Below are 23,471 nucleotides of genomic sequence, written 5' to 3' on the forward strand. Positions count from 1 at the left end.
ACAGAGCCCAGGAGACAGGCACACGGACAGCCTCACTCTGACCCAGCTCTGTACTACCGGGGGCGGGGGCAGACGAACTCCCCTTCCCACCCAGGGCTGCTCCCTGTGCCCTTGGCGTGTCCTGAAAGAGGCTCTGGCGCTGACAGGAAATGGAAGGGACAAGGGTTTATTGTGCCTGTGTCTCTCCTCTTTACGACACGATATATTTTAACGAGCTATGTAAATGTCTGCTAGTTGGAGAGCAAAGTCAGGGCCCCCAGCTGCCCCCCTCCTCTGGGGCTGGGTGCCCCCTGGGGCCAGCCTGACCTTGTGTTTCCTATGGGAAAGCTTTCTGGATGCTACAGTGGTTGCCTCCCTGTCACCACATCCCAGTTCAGCTGAGTCAGAGCTGGTGCTACTACTGATTCATTTTGTGGCCTTGGACCTGTCACTCCCCCTCTCTGAATCTCAGTTTCCTCATCATCAAAACGGGAGCACACACTGGGCATTGTGTGCGTTCTGAGGTGCCACGCCTCAGCTGTGCAACTTCGCACAGTGACTCAGCCTCTCTGAGACCCGTGTTTCTCATCATCAAAACAGGGAGACGGGGCTTCCCTGGTGGCGCAGTGGTTGAGAGTCCGCCTGCCGATGCAGGGGACGTGGGTTCGTGCCCCGGTCCGGGAAGATCCCACATGCCGCGGAGCGGCTGGGCCCGTGAGCCATGGCCGCTGAGCCTGCGCGTCCGGAGCCTGTGCTCCGCAACGGGAGAGGCCACAGCAGTGAGAGGCCCACATACCGCAAAAAAAAACAAAAAAACAAAAAAAACAGGGAGACAGTCATGCTGATCACTGCTTTGGGCTCAGCTTTGGACACTGGGGCCTGGGAATGGTGGACCATTGGGAGGGTCCGCAGTCCTCTCACCTGCCTGGCTTTCTCTTTCCTCCACCTCCAGCTTTACCTCCAGCTTCCTCCTCCTCCTCTGTTCCTCCAGAACATCCTGTTGCTCCATCCCCAGGATTGGTTGTCTCCATGGTGGTGTGTCTCAGCCCAGGCTGGGAGTGAGGGGATGTGGGACAGGGTGGAGCTGGTGGGGGGTACAGGGACAGCATGCTCTGGTTCCTGCTGGGGTCACATCCAGGGCATGAACTGGCATGGGGGTTGGGGTGTGAAGGAACTGGGAGAGGAGGAGTTTGGGGCTGAGACACTGGGGCATCCCTCAGTCTCCGTGGCCCCCAAGTCCCCAGCCTAGCCTTCCCAGACAACAGAAATCACCTGGCCTGGGCTGGGGTATAGGATGAGCCATAATAGGTTTATGGGGAGGCTGTAAATCCCTTCACAGACTAAGCAATCAGTTCCTTCAGGCAGTCAGAGCCAGGGCTTAGTTACATGGCCACTGTTCTCAGACCCCTGCCCCATAGTCCCCAGTTGCCTGGCAGGTACCAGGGCCCAATTGCCAGGTCCTTAGAACAGGCTGCTGGGCCTTGTGTATATCATGCTCTGATCTCAGGGCTCCACAGAGATGCCAGGTAGACCGGGAGCCAGGAGGGGAGAATTGATTAGCAGAAGCTTTGATTGTGACCCCCACCCATGCACTCACCCACCTGTGCCAAAGCACACTCTCCATCGCTGACTCATTCCCATCCCACAAAGGAAGGAGGCCGCAGGAGGTGATGGGACCATGCCCACTCCACAGCTGAGAAGCCTGAGCCTAGAGTGGCTCAAAGTAGAGACCAGTCTGGTGCTTTTTTTTGCCATGAAGTACTGGTGCCCTGAGTCTGGATCCTGGCTTCGTCACCTACCTGGCGGTGAGCCCCAGGCAACCACTTCTCCTCCCTGAGCCTCAGCGTTCTCATCCAAAAGGAAGCACATGAGAACATCCTTGTGATAGGATTAAATAAGAGAATGTGGGTAAAGTGTCTGGCCTGGTGCCTGGCACAGCCCTTGATAAACAACAGCTGTTACTATTATTGCTATATTAACCCTGGTGCCACCTGCCTCCTGCTTCTACTTGAAAGGACACTGCACCAGGGGCAGCAAACTTGGGCTCAAGTCCTGGCTCTTACTTACCACCTGTAGGTCATCTGTAGCCCTGTCACCATCACTCTCTAAGTCCCCTACTCCTGGGTAAACTGTAGAGGCCTGTTCACAAATGAATAGCTCCTGAAAGAAAAAAGGCCCTGTGGAGGTTCCTATGGAGGGTGACTTCCAACAGCGGCTGCATCGATGTGACTTTGCAGCTCCTCCCACCCAGAGCTGGGTCTGACCTCCCTCACCTGAATCTAGGTGGGCCTGTGACTTGCCTTGACCAATAGAATGCAGCAAACGTAAAGCTGTGGGACTTCCTGGCCTAGGCCTCAAGAGACCTGGCATCTTCCATTTCGCCCTTCTTGGAGCGCTGAGCTACCATAAAGAAGTCCAGCTAGCCTACTTAGAGAGACCACGTGGAAAGAGAGAAGCCTGCTGTCCTCCAGCCCTTCCAGCCTCCCCAGCTCAGGTGACAGACACAGCCAGAAGCGGTCCCGGATCTTTCAGCCCCAGTCAGTTCTCCCCAGCTAACACCAGGCAGAGCAGAGATGAGCGGACCTTATCAAGCCTGCCCAGATTATGAACAAACAATAAATGGTTGCTGTTGTTTTAAACCACTAAGTTTTGGGGTGGTTGTCATGCAGCAACAGATAACTGATACAGTCCTTTAGTCCTTTCTGTACCATCTTTACTTAGACTTGGCCTGGATGGGTGGAGCTCCTTGGCATCAGTTGTTTGGACGGGAGATGAGCACCTGACTTAGAGGCAGCACATCCATTGGCTGACAGGTGGCCAATCAGATTGTTTTTCCTCTGGAGACTATGAATGAAAAGATCAGAGATCCTAGCCAGCCAGAATATGAAGGCAGCTGAAGCTGGGGTTTTGGAATGGGAGCTGAGGACGACTTTCAGCCCTATGCAGGCTGTCCTGTCATCAAAGGACACCAAACTGGGGAGAGGAGCAGGAAAGCTGATAGACCATGGAACCAGGTTCTGTGAGGGCCCAAATAAGTCACTTAGCTCCTGTTGGTCTGCTCTGACCTTGCTCCTTATACCTCACTTCAGGCCCTGAAAGGCTCAAGGTCCCCCAGGACTCCTAATACTCGCCAGGGGTCTACACTGCTCCTCTGACCCCCTTTCCTTTGCTCCCTGTGACCTCCATCCCCCGGAACACACACAGGTTGTGGCCTTGTCCTCCAGGGCCCCAGGGCATGGCCACTCTATTTCCATCCTGGGCAGTCAGGGCTGATAGCCTAGAGTCTGCTGCCATCCAACCCACACAGCCCCAAGGCCTTTCGTGGCAAACCAGAGGGTATGACCAGGTTTGGTTTCTACCCCAACCCCACTGGAGTTCCAGCTCTTTGGGATTCCCCATTATGTTCCCCACGCAGTTCCTGAGTTCAACCACCACTTCTCTGCCTGTCCACAATGATGTCATGATAATAACAGTGGTCACTGTTGTACACCAAACAGGTGCCACACCTGAGATGGTGTTTGAACCAGGGTCTGCCTAACTCCAAAGTCCATGCCCCATCCACCACTCTGCTGTGTGACTCTAGGCAGGTTACCTCCCCTCTCTGAGCTTCAGATTCACACTTCTGACGGATAAGCCGGGGGGGTCATGGTGTTTTCTGCTCCCTCTAGTACTTACCCTGCTGGATGCTATCCTTGGCCCAGTCCACTTGCTTGTCCAAGGGTAGGCTCCCAGTCTTATCATCCTTTCTCTTTAAGGTATGCTGTATCCTGAAGGAACAGGCCTGGAGGCTGCCTCTGGTCTTGGTCTTCTGGAAAGCAGGCTAAACTCTCAGGATTCAGTATCTTGCCTTTTCCCCAGTAGCCTGGACCCAGGCTGAAAGGTGAGCAGAGAAGCCAGCTCCCTATAGGGCTTGACGTGGCAGGACACCCTGACTCCACAACCCCATTGGGTCTGAGGCAGACTGCAGTCATGTGGTGAGTAGTATCTGTGCCTTCTCTTTCTCTGTCGGAGGCTGCCAGGCCATGGAGAAAGTAACCTCTCCAGTCTGACTTTCCACGCTATTCCCCCTTAAATCTGCCAGGATTCTTAGCAGTTGAGTTCATTACCCTCTTCTATAGGTGAAGGTCCCACAGTTAGGAAGGGGCAGCATTAAAACCCAAGCTGCCTAGCTCCCAGCTTGGGCTTTTCCTGGGGCCCAGGTTCTTTGCCTTGGGCCAACCCAGCCCCCTGACCCGGGGTTCCCACATGCCCGTGAACTGACTCTCTCACCCATCTGAAAACAACCTCACAATTTTCTTCTGTACTGAATTTCCTCAGGAGTCCTGTTCCTTCCCAGTAGCCGGGAAGATATTGGCCCTGCTCTTACTAGAACCTCGTAAAGCCCGAGGGATCCCGGCATCCCAGATGGGTTAAGTAATAATCCCATGGGCTGCCTTCTGCGTGAGGTTGGTGCCCACCAGGGCATCCAGGGCTGTGGCGATGGAGAGCCTGTGCTCTGGTCTCTCTCTGGAGATGGGCAGGCCTGTCGAGTTCTTGAAGCCTCATGCGATGCCACTGGCCTCTTGTTGCATACAAACCACCCCCATGTCCAAGGACTCCTCTCCCTGCTCTTGAGGTCCCCACAGTTGTCTCCTGCCAGATGGGGGTCCCCAGGCCTGGCCCTGAGAAGCCCTGAGCCAGGCTTAGAAGTCTGCGGCTCTGGAATTTCCAGGCCCTGGTCCCGTCACTTAGAAGCTGCGTGACCTTGGCTAAGCTACCACCCTCTCTGCTACTGGCTCTGCATCTCAGTTGGACCCAACGGTAATCATCACCACCACCACTGGTAGAGGGTTTACTGAGTGCCAGGCACTACATCAACCAACAAATACACCTATGCTCCCTCATTTTACCTCCTAATGGCCAAAAGTCTGAAGATCATCTTCATGTTACAGATGAGAAGACCGAGGCTCAGAGGGGTTAAGAAACAGTCCCAAACAGCTAGAAAGTGCTAGAACAGGACCTCAAACTCAGACCTGACCTCAGACCTCAGGGTCTTATCATCACTAGTCTAGGCTGCCCCCCGACCCCGGGACCAGCAACCTTTTCCACATCAAAATTCTAGGATCCTGTTTCTTCCCAGGATAAAACCACAGTTCAGAGGGCTTGAGGCTTCCCCAGAACCAGGGACAGTCTGGGGTGGCGGTTGGGAGATGAGGGCAAGTGTACACAGACTGCCTGGAGCAGAGCAGGCTCCTGGGTACATCTGTAAACTGAATGAGTGAATGAGTGAATGAATGAATGAGTGCCAACTCCATGCCAGACTCTGCTCACCCTGCCATCCCACCAGAGGCTTGGTTTAGAAGTTGCTAGGCATGCAGCTACCCAGTTCATGCCAGCATGGGTGGGGGGGTGTGAGCCCCAGGAGGAGCCCTGATTGGAGGAGCTTCATTCTTGAAGTTTCTTGCTGCTGAGGGCTGACTTCCCTATTGCATCCCCCAACTCCCAAGTTCAGCTAAGCTTGTACCCATGGGTTCCTGCATTGCTGGATTCTCCCCTAGCCTGAGGGTTAATGGGCAGCAGGGTCACCCTGGGCCCACTGTGGGGCTGAATCCAAGGAGTTCCTGAGTAGAAAGAGGAAACTTGCAGGGGTGAAGCCAAGCTTTCCTGAACCTGGTGCCCCCACCTGTCTTACAGAGATGGAGGGTGAGCACATGGTCTGCTGGCTGAGCTACGGCCCCAGATTCTAGAGCCCATGGATTCCGGAAAAGTTACAAGCTGACCTGTCTGGCTCTTCACACTTCTATCATCACTCAGAGCATCCCTTTCCAGGGTTGAGTTTGGAGCATCTAGGTTTGGTGAGAATGAACAGGGCCACTTCTGACTCTCCTGGTCAGCTCACCTGCAGGTGGCTCCCAATCCCAAACCCAGAGCCCTTCAAAGCCCAGGGGAGGCTCAGAGTAAAGCCTGGTGGAAGATGGGGCATGACTGGGTTTGTGACCTGGGTCTGGGCAGTCCTAAGGGCAGCCCCAGAACTGCCTTCCTAGCCCCAAAGACTGGGGACTCTACATGGGAAGTGGCATACAGTAGGCACTTGATAAATGCTTATGGCAAGAAGGCTTGGAGAGATCTGGTGTTCCCAATCCCCGGGCAGGTCCGGGTCAAAGCTGCAAGGGGCTTCTGCCTGGGGGGACCCCACACCAGAGGTGGTGGAAGCGATGATGCTCATGAGCCTTGGGACTCCTCGGGGGGTCTAGAGCCCTGGCCATCCAGGAAATGCTTGTGGTCACCGCCAGGCAGCTGTCCTGGGAGAAGCCTCTGGAAGTCCCTGGAGGCGGCCTTCCCCTGGCATGCCCCCAACCCTGACACCATGGAGATCCCTTAGGAGCCCCACCACCCACAGTGAGATAATAATGACCATAATGAGAACAGTCACCCACACATGTGCACAGCACTTTACAGGTTACAAAGTGTTTCACATACATCATCTCATCAATTCCTCACAACAGCCCTGTGAGGTAGGCAGGGCGGGGAGTAGCGTTTCCGTTTATACAGAGGTGGAGACTGAGGCCCAGAGAGGGTCAATGACCTGTTCGAGGCCACACAGCAAGTCAGCAGCAAAGCTGGGACCAGAGTTAGGCCTCGGCCCCTGGCTCTCTTCACTGACCGTGCTGTCCTCCAGGAGGACCCCAGCCCCTGTCCAGAGTCTCAGCCACACCCGAGCCAGGCCCCGCCCCCTGGCAGTAGTGCTGCCTGGCAGCTCAGCAGACAGGCCCTCATCCCCATTGGGCAGCCCTGTCCCCTCCACCCGCTCTCTGCAAACGGCCAGCCCAGAGCTGGGCCCAGACCCACCACCAAACCTGCTCCTGGCGACTGCCCTGGCCGGGTGGGCAGGCAAGTGGGGCTGGAACCTCCTTCCCTGTTTTCCTGAGTGATCCCTCCCCACAGGGGAAGAGAAGAGAAAGGAGGAAGAGGAGGAAGAGAAAAACAAGAAACTGAGTTGGAAGAGGGCCCTGGAGCAATCAGGACGTCAAAAGTTTGCATTCCGACTAGCTATAGGAAATAGTTTTTTTTTTTTCTCTTTTTATTATTTCAAGTTTTCATAAAAATCCATAATTACTGAAACCCAAGTTACAGAGGAAGTTCGTAACCTTTTTATTGAATTATTGACTGTGCCGTGTCAGCTTCCGACTCCAGTCTGTCAACGTGTGCCCCTGTGCAGGTGGGGTCCCCAGACCTGGACTTCTGAGGTCCTGGTAGAAAGAGGGCAGGCGGTGAGGGCCAGCGGGGGCAGCAGGGGACGGCGTGGGAGGGAGAAAAAGAGTGTGTGTGGAAGGGCTGGGAGGAGGTGGGAAGGACTGGAGAGCGAGCGGATGGCGGCCAGGTCCCTTCCCCTGCCCGGCACGCCCCAGGGTCCCCGCCCCCCGCCCCGGCCTCATATCATCTTCATATTGAACTTGCGAGGTGCGTCGGCGGAGCTGATGCCTGCGTCCGACTTGCGGGGCACATACTCAATCTCGATGTTGTGCTTGGTGTTGCCCTTGCCCCGGCTCCAGAGAAACAGCAGCACCAGACAGAAGAGGACGACGCCCAAGAAAGAGATAAAGCCCATGGTGGTGGCGATGATGAGGGTCTTGATGTCGAAGGGGAAAGGCACGGTGGCGCGGGTGCTGTTGGCCTCTCCCTCGCCCGGCTGGTTGGAGATGAAGGCGAAGGTCTTGTTGGGCTGATGGGGCCAGTCGGGCGAGTAGCTGCGCACGTGCAGGTGGGCAGGCATGGAATCGTTGCCGCCCGCGTTGGCCGCGATGCACAGGTAAGTGCCGTTGTCCTGTACCTGGGCGTAGCGCACCTCCAGCGTGCCATCGGGGAAGACCGTGAGCCGCCCGTTGCTCTTGGCCGAGACCAGGTGCTTGCGGGGCGAGAGCCAGAGGATGGCGGGCGGCGGGTCGCCATCTGCCCGGCACACAAACTGCACTGTGTGGCCCTCATCCACAAACACCTGCTGGGCCTTGCGGTCCCGGATGCGGGCACGGCGGCAGGTGAAGTAGTTGGGCAGGAGCACATCAGGGAAGTCCTTGAACTCCTTGCCCTGGACGAACTCGGGCGTGGCACACGTGGGCTGCTGCCGGTTGAAGTTGAGCCGCCAGCGGCGCCGGAACACCCACAGGAGCCGGCAGTCGCAGGCCAGTGGGTTGGAGTCCAGGATGAGTGTCTCCAGGTTGCCCACCGAGTGGAAGGCCGACTCCTCCAGTGTGGTCAGCTGGTTGCCGGAGACATTGAGCACGCGCAGGTAGTTGAGGCCGCGGAAGGCGTAGGGCTCCACCACGGCCAGCTGCCCACCCACCAGCTGGATCTCCTGCAGCCTTAGCAGCTCATGCAACATGGAGCCCTCAATGGTGTTGATGGGGTTGTAGGAGAGGTTGAGGAAGCGGAGATAGACCAGGTGGCGCACCGCCAGGTAGGGCACAGCAGTCAGGTTGCAGTGCGTGATAGACAGGGACGTCAGGTTGAGGCCGTAGAGACAGTTGGGAGTCATGGTGTCCAAGTAGGGCCAGTGAGAGATCTCCAAGACCTTGAGCCGGTACAACCTCTTGAAGGAATAGTCCCGGATGGCATTGATGTTGAGGTGCCGGAGCCGAAGGACGATGAGACCGTGCAGGTGGGACAGCGCCTCGGTGGGGATGGAGGTCAGGTTGCATTTCTCCAGCGTCAGCTGCTCCAGGCTGTTGAGGCCGCTGAAGGCTCGGTGGGAGATGTAGACGAGGTCGTTGTCGCCGACTTCCAGTGACTTGAGGTTGTACAGGTCCTGGAACATGTAGTCCAGCAGGATGACGATCTTGTTCTCGCTGATGTCCAGCTTGGTCAGGTTACTGAGGCCGGTGAAGACGCCCAGGGGGATGAGCTTCAGGCGGTTGCTGCGGAGCCCCAGCGTCCGGAGGTTGAAGAGGTTGTTGAAGGCACCAGGCTCCACGGCGCTCACGATGTTCTCATTGAGCTCCAGCTCCTCCAGGTGCGGGAAGCTGGCAAACTCGTCCTGGTTGAGCGTTTTGATGCGGTTCTTGCCCAGGTCCAGCAGGCGGGTCTCAGTGGGGATGCCCTCAGGCACCGCCACAAAGCGCTTGCGGTGGCAGAGCACAGCGCGGTCCTGGGCGGAGCACTCGCAGCGGGGCGGGCAGCCTGTGGCTGAGCCTGACAGCACCGAGCCCAGCACCAGCAGGAGGATGGGCTGCCAGCAGGCCAGGAGGGGGCTGGGCATGCTCCTCACGCCCCCCGCCAGCATCCTCTCGCTCACCTGTGGCCAGAAACAAGCACAGGACAGAGGGGGCGGTTAGAGGGCAGTGTCTGCTGGACCCCCGCCCAGAGCCCGCTGTGCCCTCTGCCCTCCTGCCCTGTCAGGATGTCCCTGACACACAGAGAGAGGCAGGGGTCCAGAGTGGCATATGACACCTGCCTGGGACCCCACAGTGAGGTCCAGATGCCCAGGCCAGAGGGCCTCCTGCCACCCCATGCTGCTTCCTCCTTGCCCCTTACCCCACCCAGAGCCCTCCTGAAGGACCCTCCGGCATCCCTGGGATCCAGGGGGATCATGGAAGGGGCAGGGTCACTTCAGATGAGCCTGGCGTTGGCACCCTAGGCTGCATCCACCTCCTTTCCATTTTACATTTTACAGACAATGCAACTCCAGGCATGCACCTCACACCCCACCTGGCACCCTGAGCCTCAGCTTCCCCTGGTGTTCATCAGGGATAAAGCGAGACCTGTTGAGTTGCCTTCAGGGCTCACAGAGGGAATCAAAGGGGCTCAAAGGCTGAGGCCTCTAGGAATAGCCAGCAGAGAGCACGTCTGGGCCCCAGCATGCCAGGCAAGGGCTTCTGAGGCTGCTGGGGCCCACCCTCTCAGAACTTCAGCCTGAGCATCCCCAGGCACAGACACCACGGCTCCCTCTCCATCAACACTGTGCTGAGCTCGAAGCCCAAGAATCTTGGGCAACCAGCATACCCAGTGGTTCCCACCAGTGTTTGTGTCACTGCTCCCCAGTGGGGTTTCTGGATCAGTGGAGGGTACCCCCTTCCAGAAAGCCAGGACCCAGCCGTAGTGCCTCCCTGGGGAATCTTTCCAACTCTACCCTTCGTCTGGGTCCCCATGGTGACCCACCCAGGCTCCTGAGCCCAGGCCCCTGCTATTCTTTCCTCCTGGAATGTCCCTTCCCCAGGTGTGTTGAAACCCCATCTTCAAGGCCATTGCTCTGAGAAGCTTTTTCTGATCCCCAGTTGGAAGTGTACTCCCCTTCAAAGACTCCCCCCAGGCTTCATCCGTCTGTCTCTCCGGCTTCCAATCACCCTCCTCCTAGTACCAGGGTTCTGTGCAGCTGCTGGTCCGATGGGGGAGCAGTCAGACCCCCAAAGCCCAGGACGGCGCAGGCAGCCCTGGAGGTGCCGGTCCACACTGGGGCAATGGGGACATGAGGCTTGTTACAGCTGGGCCCTGAGGAACATGCAGGATTTGGGTGGTGATGACAAGGGAGACGGTGCCAGGATAGGGGTCCAGCCTGAGTACAGGCTGCAGGTGGTGTGAGCAAGGGGTGTGTGGGAGCTCGCCCCCCGATTACTGTCTCCTAGCCCGCATTCAGAGGCCACTTGCTCCCACTTCTGCTGGACTGCTCTTCTCTCCTCTCTCTCTGTTCCACCCTATGGGAAACCGGCCCAGCAGGGTCCTTAGGGGGCTGGGAGGACTAGTCTGGACTCCTTCAAACTCCAGAGGCTGGACCAGATGGTCTCTGGGGGCCGAGCTGAAGCCCTTCTACTGCTAGTGGGGGTGAAGATCCATCCCACCCAGCCTGGCACCCTTGGGGCTCTGCTGCCGTCCACATAGCCCACACTCATGGCCCTGAGGGGACCTCACTGTAGGAAGGGGATGCCCAAGCTGGGAAGGTCCCATCTCTCTGCCCCAGCTCAGGCCCTTCTTCCACCCCTTCAGGCTCCTCCCCACACCTGCACACAGCCTCCACTTCCAAAGCTATAGCTCTTATCACCTGCACTTCAACCCTTATGGCAACTGGGGCTCGGAGAGCTTGTGGCTGCCCAAGGACACCCAGCCAGTTGAGGAGGTGGATTTGGGTCCAAGGCTCTGGTCTGTCGGACTTCAATGACAATGCTCCAGCGGTCTCCCAGGACTGACGGGCACTCCCCGGTTGTTGATCGACTGAGTGACTGATTAACTAGAGAGGGCTCCTGGTGTCACTGACATGTTATAGAATCTGCAAGGTTTTGTTATTCCCAAGGGCTCTGTCCACCACCACCCCCCCTTCCCCTCAGCCCCTCTCATCCTCTCTCCAGAGTTTTCTGTGGTTTGGCCTCCCCCACCCCACCCTCATCAGGCCATCTTCCACAAGTCACACATGCTCCAGTGACCCACCAGAAAAGCAAACATCCTGACAGGCAATCAATAAGTAATTGGGACGGCAGCTGGGGCTGGCACGGGTGTGAGCTTGGGGACCGGGAGAGGTAAATAGGACTTTTAGCACCCAGCTCACCACTGCGCTGGGGCGTGGGGTAGGCTGATGGAGAGGGTGCTAAGGAATGAGAGAGGGGATAGCGAGTGCACAGGCTACCTTGAGATGTCGGTAAGACCCTCATACAGACAACAATCTGGCATACGAAGATTCCACCCCCTTGTCTCAACCTACCCATCTACCTCCTCTCCCACCATTCCCCCCAGGGAAAACACCCAGGTATCCCAGCCTTGTCCAGCACATTCCTGGCTCTAAACCATCTCCTTTTGGAGATCTCTCCCAGACTCACTGCCCCAGCAGCCTTTGTGACCATCCATCCCAAAGGCCATCTCCTCCATGAGGCCACCCCTGATCTCCTCAGTCAGAAATTATCTCTTGCCCACAACTCTGAAGTACCTTATTTATTAGTAATGACATTATGTAACTGATGTATAGCACATCTCATTCTAAAAATGATTTGAGCCAATGACCAGAAAAATTACGTTACAAGATGATAAGAAGATAAAGCTAAAGAAGGCAAGCCAGTCAAGAAAGAAGGTCACAAAATCCTATATAATGATTAAAGGTGAGAGCTTCCTAGTGACCTGAGCAAAGAGGGAAATGTGCTCCAAAGCCTCAGCACTTGGCGCCTCTCCTGTGTCGTATGTTTAATCCTGGGTCAAACTCCCACAGGTACATTTCTCTCACCTGCTAGAGAGTGAGGTGCCTGAGGGCAGGTGATGTGTCTGCAGCCTCAGACCAAGGTGTGGCACGGAAAAGACTCAACTGAATGTTCTTTGACGGGAAGTGTGTGTGCGTGAGAGAGTTATTGCAGGGGCTGAAGTCACTCTGATGGAGCTGACCCTGGAGCAGGCCCACTGAGCAAAGAGAGACCTGGTGGATTCAAAATGTGTTGATAGAAAAGCTAGTCGGCATTGCCCTGTGTGGCAGGCCCGGCAGTTAGACCCCCAGAGCAATGGGCCATACTCCACGGGACCAGGATAGCTCCAGAAGGGCACATCCTCCGAATTGCCTTTTACATGTGACTGTCCTGAAAGATGGGGAAACTGAGGCTCCTAGAGGGGCTTCCCAAGCTGGTTCAGCACACTGGGCCTGGTCTCCAGGTCGAACACCCCCACAGGGTCCCTGTCATCTAGGGATACTGGTAGGGTCGTGTCTGACGGGGTCACCAAAGCTGCTGAGTGAGCAACGTGCTGCTCCCGCCCTCCTGGCACCATTAATCCTGCTGGTTATTCCTGCAGTGGCCAAGGAGAAGTGTTTTCCGCATTTTAATCAGTGCTTTATTTTGGATCCTTGCCCCCTGAAGGGCTTCCCACAAGGGCAAGACTTTCAAAATCGGACCAATAAATACAAAGGAAATGAACATCGAAGGCTGGCTGGTGGGCAGGCAGAGGAGAGCCGTGCCCGGGCCACAGCATACAGAGCCGACAGCAGCCTGCGTCCTCCCAACCCCAGAGCAGTGGGAGCAACCGAGCCATCAGACCTGCACTGCAGAGGGCCACCTGCCACCATCACACCCTCACTCACGTGGTGGTGCAGATACAGCCTGGCTCACTTGCTCCCCATACCAGCCACTCCACTGTGTGCCCCTCAGGGACGCCTGCCCTCTCTGCCCTTTCCCCACGCTGTGCAGGGAGGGGCTGATTCCAGGGTCCCTGAGGGAACACACACAGAAACTGGGTCTTCCCCAGATAGAAAGTCAACATCCTCAAACCTGCTTGAGGAATGAAGACGAGTAAGGGCTCAGGCCCCAAACTGCAGTTTTACTGGGACTGGAAGGATCTGAGGTTGGCATCCCCAGTTGGGGCCTCACACTGGGGCTGTCCCGTGGGGCTCAGGGTTGAAGAGCATAGCTGGTGGAGACAGAAGGGGCATGGGATCATCCATGGGTGGACTTGGAGAACCCTAAGGGAGGTCAGGGGTCATTCTGTCTCCTAAGGCAGCATGTGAATGCCCCTGGGGGCAGGGGCGTGCCTCTACCACGCAGCCAGCCTGGCCCATACGAGCTGGTCAGACGCCTACACTTAGGGAAGGGCTGGGACTAGCATCTTCAGACCACCTGCTACAGGCCAGGTTTTAGGCTTTATACGCACTGTCTTAGAAACCCTCACCCAGCATTCAGAGATATTTCCTACCCATTTTACAGATGAGAAAAGCTGAGGCTTCCAAAAGGAAATTCCTTTGCCTTTAGGCCTAGGCTACAAAGCTAGGAAACAGCAGAGCTCCGTTCCTCCTGGTCAGGCTGCCTGCCCCAAGAGCTACCACAAGTGGAGCACGACTTCTTTCAGACACACAGGCCAGTTCAGAGCCAAAGGAGGGGCAGGCGTGTCACGGCAGCGCTAGGGTAAGGCCTCCAGGGCTAAGGGAAGGCACTAGTCCTTAGGTAGCTGCATGTAGGTAACTTGCCCCCTAAATGACAAAAGCTTTTCCCCAACTGTCAGAAAATGGTATGTTGAACACACTGAATGTTTTCAGTGTTTTCCCACCACACCATTCTCCTTTGCCTGCTGCCACTGTCAATGCTAGAATCTCGCCTAATTTGGGGTCGGCTGCAGTACAGGGTGGAAGGTTCAGTTATTTGGGGTTTACAGTGTCAATATTTCATGGTGTCCCCACTCAGTGTTCCTCAGGGACCGCAGGGATCCCCAGTACACACAGGCATGAGATCCCTGGCATGGAGGTGCCCACTGCCATCCCCGGGGCCCGGGGCCCCCTGGCTTCTCAGCCTGGCTGTGTGACCTGCAGCTACTGTGACGGGCTGCTTCTTCACTGGGAAATGAGGCTGTTATGCACGATCTCATCTTGTCCTGACACTCTACATTCCTAAGACTGGGCCTGCAGCAGGAAGGAGGGAGGGGGGAGGGCAGACTTGGGATGGGGGACTGAGGGCTTCAGAGAGTCTGCCTTGGGCCCCGCCCAACTCTACTACCCTTTCCTACTGATTGTCAAAAGCCCTGGGCCTGTTAGCACATCCTGTTCCCACGGCCACCCCTTGAGGTGGGTCGATTACTCGGAAAGGTGAAGGGACTTACGCTGTGTCACCAAAGACTGGAGGCAAGGTAAGGTCTAGATTCTTCAGGACCTGCCCTGTCCCCAAGCTCCTGCCTGTCTGAAGTCCCTTCTCTGCCTTCAGCTCCAGGGCACAGAGCAGCTGGATCCACTCCATGAAATGATAAAGCACATTCGTGATAAGAGTACCTGTTCAGAGGCAGCTGTGGCCACGTGGCTGAAAGTAGGGTAATGGGGGGGCGGAGTGAGGCCTGTCTAGAAAGCCCCGATGGTCGCTCCATCCCGGGGCCTTTCTCCCACAGCGATGGTCGACCATCTGCCCCATGCCTGGAGATCTCCCGCTCAGCCTTCAGAATCCAGCTCAAGGGTCTTCTACCCCAAGCCGCTCTTTGCAAGTCCCCAGGAAGAAGGGATCACCTCCTGGGGGTCCCTCTGGATCTTGGGTGGCCCTCTGCCAAGCACTGCTGGTGTGTTTACCTCTCTCCCTTCCTCCCTCTGTTAGAGCCTCTGCTGCCTCCCCTTCTGTGGCCCCCAGATTGAGAGCCCCCAGTACAGGGCTGGGGCTGCTATAGCTCAGCACCGCCAGGCCCAGCTTCAAGGGCCCCCGACACACAGCTGCTGGGACAGCTCCCCAGCACAGCTCTTGACTCCTAGTCTAAGCTCTTTACAGAGGCTTCAAGGAGGAGGAGGAGGTGTCATGTGGGCTCAGGCTGAACTACAGATACATTTCCACCAGCCAAAGTCAGGGGCGGGAGAGGCGGCATTTCAGCCAAGAAAACGGTGCAGGCAAAGGTGTGCAGGGTGGAGGTGACTCGTGTCCGGGAACATTTGAGAGCATCCAGGGGCTCCTAATTGCTTCTCTCCTACCCCAAATCCTGACCCGGGTCCCTGGACTCCTTTTAAAGATCCTCCATTCTGGCTTTCCCGGGCTAATCCCTGCTGAGGTGTGAATGGCTGATAATGGCTTAAGGTGTGAGCTGCTAATGGGGGCAACTTGGTCTTCCCTGGCCAGTCTAATCCAGCAGGGCTATGCTGAGAGCCTGGGGAAGGGCAGGGGCTGCCCCCTGGCACACGGAGAGGGGGTATGGGGGCAAAGGAAACCCTGGGAGGAGGGGTTAGCACCAGGTTGAGCTCTGGCAGGAGAAATCCAGACCGACTGTGGCCCGCAGGCAGGCAGCTGGGCCGCTTCCGTCTGTCTGTCTCCTCCTGGGCTGGTCTGCCTGTCTTTGCCTGCCCTCTCCCTCTCCCTTCTCCTCCTCCTTCATCCGCCCCCAACGGGGAGAGAAAAATCAACCTGAAAGAAAATTGAGGGCATGTCCTTTGTCGTGTATAATTCTTTATTTTCCTCTTGCTCTTGGTTCTAGCAAAGAGTTGCTGGGCCCCCGGGGTGTCTGTGTGTGACGTTTGTGAGCAGGCAGCCATGTGTGGCCTATGTGGATGTGTGTGCCTGCTGTCCCTCCTCCTGCCACTTCCACTCCCTGCACCTACCCTCACCCACGGCCACTGCCATCAGCCCCATCTCTTAGGTGCACTTGGAACCTCAGTCCTCTCCCAAAGGTGCTCACCTGGCCTCTCAGCCATGGCCGGGCTGGAGGGTGCTGACTGGGCGCAGTGTGGCTGCCTGCCTGTTTGCTAGGGCAGCTGCCCCTGTGTGGCCCTGGGCAAGCACCCGTGCCCCCTGCACCTAAGGGAGGGACGCCCCTGCCCACCCCACTGCCTACCCCACTGAGCGCAGCTGATCTTAGGAGCTGACAGCCTTCCACCCAGTTCACAGGCCCACGCCATTTGTGGGATAAATTATGAAATTTAATTGGCAAAGCATCTTAGTGTTTAAAGGCTTCTATGTATAGGCTTTGCTCTCTAGTGGCTGCTGGCTCGTTGTGGAGGAGCAAGGGTGGGGCAAGGCCTAGAGAAGGCTATTTCTGAGTGGGCAAAGGGCACTGGGCTCTGGCCAGGGCACCCTTCCCTGCTGTGTGAACTTGGGTGAGTCCTGGACCACTCTGGACCCTGCCTGCCCTTCCACACGGTTGTTCTGAGGTGAGAGGCCAGTGGGGAAGCTAGAAGCCGGCCTGGGGGAGGCAGGAGGGAGCCACTGGTTCTGAGAAGCTTCCTTGTTGTCTGCTGTGGGCCTGCCTGAGCAGACAGCACTCCTAGTTGGACTGGTGCTGTCCCTGAATTGAGGAGGGGTACACAAGCACCCATGTGGTGACCTGACGGGTCTCAAGGAAAGTGATGGTCCTGCACCCCCATACCTCCCTTCCCATCTCTCTCCAGGTCTGAGATGCCAACCCAGGCCCTCGGGGACGGGAAGATGCCCCCGAAGGACTCTGGCCCCAACCACCGCCCAGGCCAGGGGCCCCTTGGGAGGTGCCTAGCAGAATGCCTGCTTCATCTCCCCTCAGCCCCCCTCTTTCTGGGGCACCCAGGGCCCTCTCCCAGTTGCTCCAGCCCTCAGGCTCCTCTACCTTGGGAACAGCTTAGGTTGGCCCATTTCAGACTTTGGAGGCCTGAAAACCAGCCAATCCCCACCTGGGAGGGTCACAAGCCTTGGGCTTGGGAGAGGGGGGAGGTCACAGCCTCAGAAATCCAGGGTGGAGATGGGGGAGCTGAGGGGAGGGGTGGATCTCATGTGGGATTTGAAGGCCAGAGGCCTGTCATGATGATAATGATGATTGGAAAAACCCTAACAGAGGACTTTTTTGGTGTGCCGGCGTTATTCTAAGTACTTTACGTATAAAAATTAATGTAACCCCACCACCATCTGTTGAGGTAGGTCCTGTTATTTTTCCCATTGTGCAGATGGAAAAGACAGAAGCACAAGGAGGTTCTGTAATTTGCCCAAGGTCACAAAGAGGTTCTGAAACTTGCTCAAGGTCACAAAGCTGGCATGACACGAACGCAAACATGAACTTGTTTAATCTTCAGGACAACCCTATTAGGTTGGTACTATTATCCTCGTTTTAAAGATTAGATAACTGGGGCAAAGAGAGGTGATGCAACTTGGCCCAAATCACACAGCCGTAAGTAGCAGAGCTGGAATTAGTCCTGAGGCAGTTAGACCACAGGTTGTCCTGACCGCTCTTATATACTGCCTCTCTCTGATTCAAGTTCAAGGGCTGCTGAGCTGCATGATCGTGGGCAAGTGGCTTTATGCCTCGGGGCCCTAAACTCCTCATTTAGAAAAGGGAATGGCAGATTTTATACTGCTTTCATAGGGCTGGGGGCAGAGAATTCAAGGAGAAGGAAGGGAAGAGACATTTATATGGAGCACATAAACTAAATGCTTTGCAGAATGACCCCACCAACCCTCACCACATACCCTGTGAGGGAAGTACCATCAGCCCCATTTTACTGATAAGGAAACTGAGGCTCCAAGCCATTAATTCACCTGCCAAAGGTCACTGAGCTTGTCTAACTCCAGAGGCATGATAACCCTAGAGACCATCACTCAGATAAGGAAACGGAGGCCCAAGAGCATCAGCAACTTGTCCAAGGTCCCACAGCATCTCAGGGTTAGGGCCTAGGAAGAAGCCCGGCCTCCTGACGGCAGCCACCTTCTCTCCCCAACATCATGCAAGAATAACATAGCCTCTCCATTCATGCTGCAGCCAGGTCACGGACAGGTGAAGGTTTGCATTATTTCTGCCTCAGAAAAGGGAGAAGACTTAAAAACAACCCCCCCCGCCCCCCGTACATCACAAACCAAGGTCCAGTGAGTTATTTATACCATGGACAGGCAAACTATAAATAAAAACACTTGCCCTTCTCTTGGCACCGACTGTTCAAAGCCCACTCTGCTCAACTGAATCTTGGCCAACCTCTTGCCAAAGCCCATTTTTTTCCAACCTGGTATGTATACTATGCTCAGTATCAAGAGGTGATGAACCCCTCTGGTCAGACACATACAGGTGGTATGTTCTACTCAGGCACAACTGATGCCATCACCTGACCGTGCATTCACGAGAAGCCCAAACTTGGGACGGCCCTGGCATCTCTGCAAATCTCTAAGGTGTGTCCCAAGGCAGAGGATATGAAGGGTCCAGTGCACGCCCACAGGGTAGATCCAAAGACCCATGTGCGTGCGGAGTCATAGACGAGGCCTATTCAGTTCAGTACGAGGAATCAAATGGAAGATCAGATGGCTCAGGATAGAAGATGTACCTTGGTAGATAATGAGTGAGCAGGCTGTCATGAGAGGTATGCAAGCAGAGACCGTGGATCAGGGACACTGCAGGAAGACTCCTCTGCTGGGTCCACACCTCAGCGGCCCCTCTTAGCTCTGAGATACCCCCATCTTGCACCCCAGTAAAGGGAGTTGACATGGCCAGCCCCCCAACTGCATCTGCAACCCTGTGCTGGGCCAGACAGAGGAAGCATGCTGGCCGGGCCCCCACCCTCTCCTGGAGCCACGAGCCGGTTCTCTGCAGAGGGAAGCAGAGGAGGCGGCAGAGAGAGATTAATTCCCTGAAATGGGAAAAAATAGAAAAACACACACACACCACACACCCTAATAACACGTAATAAGAGGTTGGATACAAGGAACAATGCCCTGGTAATGTCACCCTGGCGGCAATCAATTTGGGTGTCACATGAAATAGGCATAATTATTCCGCCAGCCCCGTCGCTCATCTCTAACCAGCTCCAGGGGCCCAGGCCCGGGCAGGGAAAGCGGTGTAGAATCAATTGTTGGTGCTCCAGGCTGGCAGAGGGAGCCGCTCCAGATTAGCTTGCCAGCACCAGGTTTCTCAGCCCCTGAGGGTAGGCAGGGGCTTGAGGGCCTTGCAAATGTCCAGGAGCCACCTTGCTCAGCCATCCCTCACTTGCTCAGGGGGCAAGGGAAATCAGGGAGGACTCCCCGAGGTGGGAAAGAAGGAGGAGCGAACATACATATGTTCATCATTGTTCACTCCTCAGGTCACCAAACTCTTAGCACTCACTAAGGCCAAGCCCCACACCAGGTGCCAGGGGTTTATCGGGGGCTGTGCATTATTAAGATAATGAAGCAAAGTCTCCTTCTACCTCCCAAGCTAGGACCACCCCTGCCCATCTTGTGGGTGAACACAGAGCCACTAGGATTCCTTTGGCTCTAAGTGTGAAGGGACTTAAGCTCTCCTTGCTCCTCCTTCTTCCCACTTCATTGGGGAGAACTCCCTGACTGCTCTTGCCTATCCCTGACCCGCTTGCCCAGGGTTGATACAGACAGCACCTCAACACCTGGGGAAACCGAGGTGCAAAGGGAATGATTGCTTAGTGAGCACCCATTACACACTGGCTGCTGCTGCCTATCTCAACCCCCTTTCCATACACCAGAAACTGTGAATTTCGGATACGCAAATCAAGGCCGTAACGTAAGATCATTTTACACTCATTCAATCATTAAAAGTCAAGATGTCTGAGCATACCGAGTGTAGGTGCGGGTGGGGAATAATGGGGATACTCATCTCCTGCTGGGGGAAGCATAAACGGTCCAACCAATTTGGAAAACACTGTGGCACATTTCCTAGTAAAGCTGAATATGAATATGACCTACGGCAATTCCGCTCCTAGCTGTGTGCCCCGGAGACGCTCTGCCTGTTGTCTTAGGGGAAGGGACAAGAAAGTTCACCGCAGCACTGTTTGTAAGAGTAAAAAGGGAAACAACTCACATGCCCATTAATAGAGGAATAAATACACTGTTTATGTTCAAACAACAGAACATTATGCATCAGTGAACATGAATGAACTACATTTATCATTATTTGTAACAATATAGATGAAACTTAGGCATACGGTGTTGAAGAAAAAAGGCAAATTCCAGAGGACTGCACGGTTTCATGTTCCTTTTACAAAGTTCAAAACTAACTAAAACTGAACAATTTCTCCACATTAAAATGTGATTTTTAAAAGGCAAGGGAATACTAAATAGATAATTTAGGGTAGTGGCTGCCAAAGGATGGGGTGAGAAGAAACACATGGGAAGATGCATATCGCTATTAAAGTGCTAGTGTTCAGGTTAGGGAGTAGGGTCACGGCGTTCCTTATATTAGTAGTCGTAGTAGTAGTAATACTAACTACATTAATTAATTAACAGACCATGCCTGGACTGGTGAGCAAGAGTCGCAGACCAGAGCTCAGGAAGAAGGCATTCTAGACTGAGCCCCATGCTTGTAAGCTGGGGTCTTTGGGCAAGTTGTTCTACCTCTCCGGCTCTCAGTTTTCTCAGCTAGAAAATCAAATCTCTGTACCACTTACAAGGCTAAGATTGACAGCACGTCACTGATACAGACTATGAGTAGCTAGCAGTTCTGGAGAGTTTACTGTGCACCAGGCACTGTTCTAACTGCCTTGCATACATGAACACACTTAGTCTTCATAATGGCCCTCTGTTAGCCTCACTTTACGGATAAGGAGACTGAGGTCCAAAAGATTAAGTTACTTGCCCACAGTCACAGAGCTAGGCAGCGTGGAGCTGAGATTTGAACCCAGGCATCTGGCTCCAGGTACCACACTCAACAACCTCACTATAAAATGACACTAAAGGAACTGAACACAGGAGGAGGGAACTGTTGTCAGAACAGCTCTACTGGGTCCACAGAGCCCAAGGATATTCATTCATTCATTCATTCAACACATAAATGAAGGTCAGCATCCCTCAAATGCATTTGGAAATGAACTTGCCTTCCCACTGTCTTTCTACAAAAAAACCGTCCCTGATTCTGGAATCCTGCTTTCTGTGTCTCTGCCAAATCTTTTACTGCCTCAAGAGATACCCAGTGTCTCTCTCTTCCTGGAGGACCCCTGACTGCCGCAGCCCCCAGGAGCAAATCCCATCCTTCTCTGAGTACCAGTGTGTGCTACTGAATACCCTGCCTTTGCTCTCCCCAACCCCTGCCTGGGGCATCCTTGACACCACCTACCTCTGTCCATCCATTGCAGGCTGAAGACACTGTGTTCCTTCCAGGTAGTTTTTGCTACCAGAATCAGATGCTCCCTGGTGCCTCCCAGCATCTTTCCTATCCCCAAGGCCAGGCAAGGGAGCCCAGGGGATGGGTCCAGGATTGCCCCGGGTGTTCAAGGCAATCCATGGGGGCCATGGGAGGGCCTAGCCCAGAGCAGAGCAGGCAGCTCAGCCAGCATGTGTAGAATAAATGCATGAATGAATTGGCTGGTACAATATTAGGTGCAAACCTGGCACCGTAGCTGCGTGGAGGAGGAGGGTGAGTGACGTGGAGCAGTCAGGGAGGCTTCCTAGAGGAGGGGCCAGGAGAAGAGAAGACCTTCTGGGTAGGTCTTCTCACAGCTAGACCAAGAGACCCCCAGCCAGCAAATCCAAGGCTCTCACTCTGAAACCACCGCCACCTACAGCCTCCCCTCCCTGGCCCTTCCCTAGTCCTACAGGACCCACTTCCTCATCCCTCCACCTGACACACTGCCTCATGCCTCCATGGGACCCTGTGCAAACCACTGCACTGCTTCATCTCTCAGTAGGAATGCATTTCTCCCACCCTCCGGACCCAGTCATGATCCTCTCACCACTTGCTTTGGTGGCACGTGGAGAGCAGTACCAGATGAGCCATCGCTGGTACCAGGGATCCTGTCTGGCTTTATGCTGACCAACCCTCACAAGACTTTTTTTTCTTTTCTTTTTGATATTCCCCTGGAATTCTGGGTTTTAGAAAATAATATCTAGTATAGGAAAAATGGGTGCTCCAGGGCAGGGGATAGGGGAACTGATCCCTAGGAAGAAGACTACTGCAAGGGGTAGAGTGGTCTCTACAATGCCCTCAGCCCACAAGCCATGATACCTTAGCCTTGAGCACCCACCCATCCCCCCAAACCTGGCCCCTTGGATTCGGTACCCACTCTAACTCCAGGCACTGGGGAGCACTGCAGCCTTGACCAAGCCCTACCGAAGGCCCATCTCACACATAAACTGGCAGGGAGTGGGAAAAGGGGCAGAGACAAGAATACCACAGGGGGCCCGCCCTCGCCTTTGCTAAGCCTCCCTCCAGGAGGGGCAGCTGGGTGCTGCCGGGAGCCCCTATCTGGGTTCCGAGGAGTTCTTGGCCTCTCCCTTCTGTCACCTAATCCCCTGTCTCCTGCCTCAGGCCATGGGGAGAAAGCAGGAAGGGCAGGCAAGCTGTCCCAGCAGACCAGGCGCTGGCATCTTCCCAGAGGTGTGAGGACTCTGAGCCCCTCCTGGCCCACACAAGGACAAAGGGTCTGGGAGCAGCTGACCCTCCCTTCCCTCACAGCACTCCTTGCTGGATGTGCGGAAGCCCCAGGCTCTCCGCCGTCTCAATGCCCCGGCTCATTGCTCCCTGGGCATGGGAGGCACTGGTGCTGGAGCCATTGGCATAACGACCAGCAGGGCTGAGCCAGAGCCGGAGCCGCGGGCCAGGTTGGACTGCGCACCCTCCAGCTGCCCAAGCCGAGCAGAGGAGGACGGAGGGAGGGCTGGGCTGGCAGGAAAGAGGCTTGCCCAGATGGTGCTGCCCCCACCTCAGGGCTTCCTGCACTCCCACCCCACCAGGGCAGAGCTGTTGCCATCCTCCCAGATGCCCCAACTCCCCCAGCCCGACCCCAGGACCTCTGAGAACAAAGAGGAGATGCCGATGCCGGCACAACCAGGGCTGGATGGAGCTGGGCTGGGACCCAGGGCAAGAGACAGGAGGGGACTGCCCACTGGGCCTGGCCCCACCCCTCCTCAAAGTGGGATCCACCTGGAGGTGCCTGGGGGAGCAGGAAGCCCACAGCCCACCTTGCAGAGGTGGGGGGCCGAGAAGGAGACCTCTTCTTCTCAGCCGGTTCCTACCTCCCACCAGCTCTGCTTCGGAATGAAAAGTGGAGCAGGGGGAAGTGAGAAGCCTGGGCTGAAGACGAAGGGGAGGGCCCCCAATGGTTCCTGGGTCCTCCTCCACCCCAACTCCCTCTCCTCCACTCTCCTAGCCCCTATTTCCCCTTTCCTCCCCCTCACTGGGCAGGAGCTGGAAAGGGGCTGCCCCTTGTTAGGGGC

The 23,471-nt window shown here is 55.7% G+C and overlaps 1 protein-coding gene across 2 annotated transcripts in view; it reads right to left on the bottom strand.

The window, feature by feature from the left end:
* Window positions 1–6,081: 6,081 nt before the first annotated feature.
* LINGO1 (leucine rich repeat and Ig domain containing 1) overlaps window positions 6,082–23,471 on the bottom strand; it is an 80,799-nt gene continuing 63,409 nt past the window's right edge. The window contains exons 1-2 of one of the 2 annotated variants that reach the window (XM_089906970.1): window positions 11,642–11,840; window positions 6,082–9,247 (exon numbers count right to left, since the gene is read on the bottom strand). In XM_089906970.1, the coding sequence (XP_089763096.1) occupies window positions 7,391–9,247; window positions 11,642–11,710 (1,926 nt within the window). In that variant the 5' untranslated portion in view covers window positions 11,711–11,840 and the 3' untranslated portion in view covers window positions 6,082–7,390. Of the gene's footprint in view, window positions 9,248–11,641; window positions 11,841–23,471 lie in introns of those variants that run through there. The other variant, XM_022580097.2, reaches the window with a different exon arrangement.

This window comes from Delphinapterus leucas, chromosome 2 (genome assembly GCF_059928025.1).
Source record: "Delphinapterus leucas isolate spDelLeu-1000000601 "Yukka" chromosome 2, BTC_Dleu_Yukka2, whole genome shotgun sequence".
Lineage (NCBI taxonomy): Eukaryota > Metazoa > Chordata > Mammalia > Artiodactyla > Monodontidae > Delphinapterus > Delphinapterus leucas.